Source organism: Tupaia chinensis, unplaced genomic scaffold (genome assembly GCF_000334495.1).
Source record: "Tupaia chinensis unplaced genomic scaffold, TupChi_1.0 Scaffold000564_1, whole genome shotgun sequence".
Classification (NCBI taxonomy): domain Eukaryota; kingdom Metazoa; phylum Chordata; class Mammalia; order Scandentia; family Tupaiidae; genus Tupaia; species Tupaia belangeri.
The window spans coordinates 159,470-161,053 of record NW_006160077.1 but is presented as its reverse complement, the minus strand read 5'-3'; the positions used below and the strand labels follow the sequence as shown (position 1 = coordinate 161,053).

At 35.8% G+C, this 1,584-nt stretch overlaps 1 protein-coding gene across 1 annotated transcript in view; it reads right to left on the bottom strand.

Annotated features, from left to right (window-relative positions):
* Positions 1-1,492: 1,492 nt before the first annotated feature.
* Positions 1,493-1,584, bottom strand: part of LOC102480764 (olfactory receptor 4C16-like) — a 5,125-nt gene continuing 5,033 nt past the window's right edge. Inside the window, exon 3 of the mRNA XM_006157888.1 lies at positions 1,493-1,584. This exon is cut by the window's right edge and continues 10 nt beyond it. Within this exon, the coding sequence (XP_006157950.1) occupies positions 1,493-1,584 (92 nt within the window).

Here is a 1,584-nt window from a genome sequence, read left to right as displayed (position 1 = left end):
TTAGTTGTTTTTTTTTTTATTTTTACGGAAAATGCAAATAGTGAAACAAATTGAAATAAGACAAATTTATCTTGGATGTGATTAGAAACTGTGGTACTGATGGATCATGACAAAGGTGATATTCATCTCCATTGCAGAAATACACTTTTTATTCAACATTTCCATCTTTTCTGCTCAGATTACTCTTCAAGATTGTATTAAAAATCACTAAGATAATTCACATATGGGATTCAAATGTTTTCATTTCAAAGCCTAAAGATGTTTCTCTGGGTTTTCACATGCTGTTTATGTGATCTGTTAATATTTACAGATAGTAGCATCACCTGATGACAGTCATTTTTGTATACCTTACACCTTAATTTAAAGTACCTACGTTACAATCATGACAGCCTTATATTGCAAACAAATTAACATAAATGATATTATTTAAGAGAAAATATAATGCATGCCCCCTGAATTAGAAGAGATCAAATGAAAGACAAAAATTAGGTTTTACAAAAAGAATGATTTTGTGACTGCAATGCTAACAGCATAAATCTTCTTAAGATCAAAGACTCTTTAGAAATGTGAATTTTCTATCCATGTCCCATCACTATTAAAGAGAGATCTGGGTAAATGCATGGTAAGATTTCAGAGTATAACACAAAGAACTGGAAAGCAGATTGCTTAGATTATATATAATGTTAAGTTTATAACATGAAGGTTCTGTAACCAATGAATCTCCTTTCTCCTGACTCAGGAATATTAATTAAATTAAATTAAATTAATTAAATTAAATTAATGATCAGACATAAAGAAAACCCTTTAGGGAACCAGCAGTTAGCGTGATGGCTGTGTCGCTGGACTCCCACGTAGTCGACCGCAGTTCATGTTCTGGATCCGGTGGCTTAGAACTCATGCCGGGCGAGTGTGCATGCGTGCCCAAGATCCTGAGGGGAGAATGAAGGAGAAGGGATTGCGGCGTGACCATCCCCCCTGAGGGGTGATTTCTTGCTTTCTGTCTCTCTCTCGCTGTCTGGCGAGTGCACGCGCCCTGTAGCGAAAAAAAAAAGAAAACTCTTTAGAAGAAGGAAAACCTGCCAGACTCTGGACATAATTTTGAGTATACACCTAGTTAACTATTAGCAGAGAACTCTAGAAATCAACATTGAGAAGGGCAGAAAAAACAGTAAACCAACCCCACAAGTCATAAGTGACATTAGATGGGCAATAATGGCTAAGACACAACCATGAGCTACACTGAAGGAATGTAGTTCCTGGCTTAGTACCTGTTTGTATCGCAGGCTGTCTTTTACTGCACATAAAACATATTCAGCAACATAGTCAGGTTATTACCAGAGTATGTGTTCACATTACCTCTCTTCCTGAAGAAACTAGCCCTCATCTCCCAAGACGGAAAAACATTAAGTCAACAGTAAAATATGATATTCTCTATTGACTTCTTTTTGCTCAATACAAACTATGAAGAAAGATTTAAAACATTGATTCATCTTTAGTCATCTGAGATCAATTTCTTACTCCATAACCTTCTCATGGCATTTTTCACTTCGGCATTCATCAAAGTATAAATCAGAGGATTGAGCA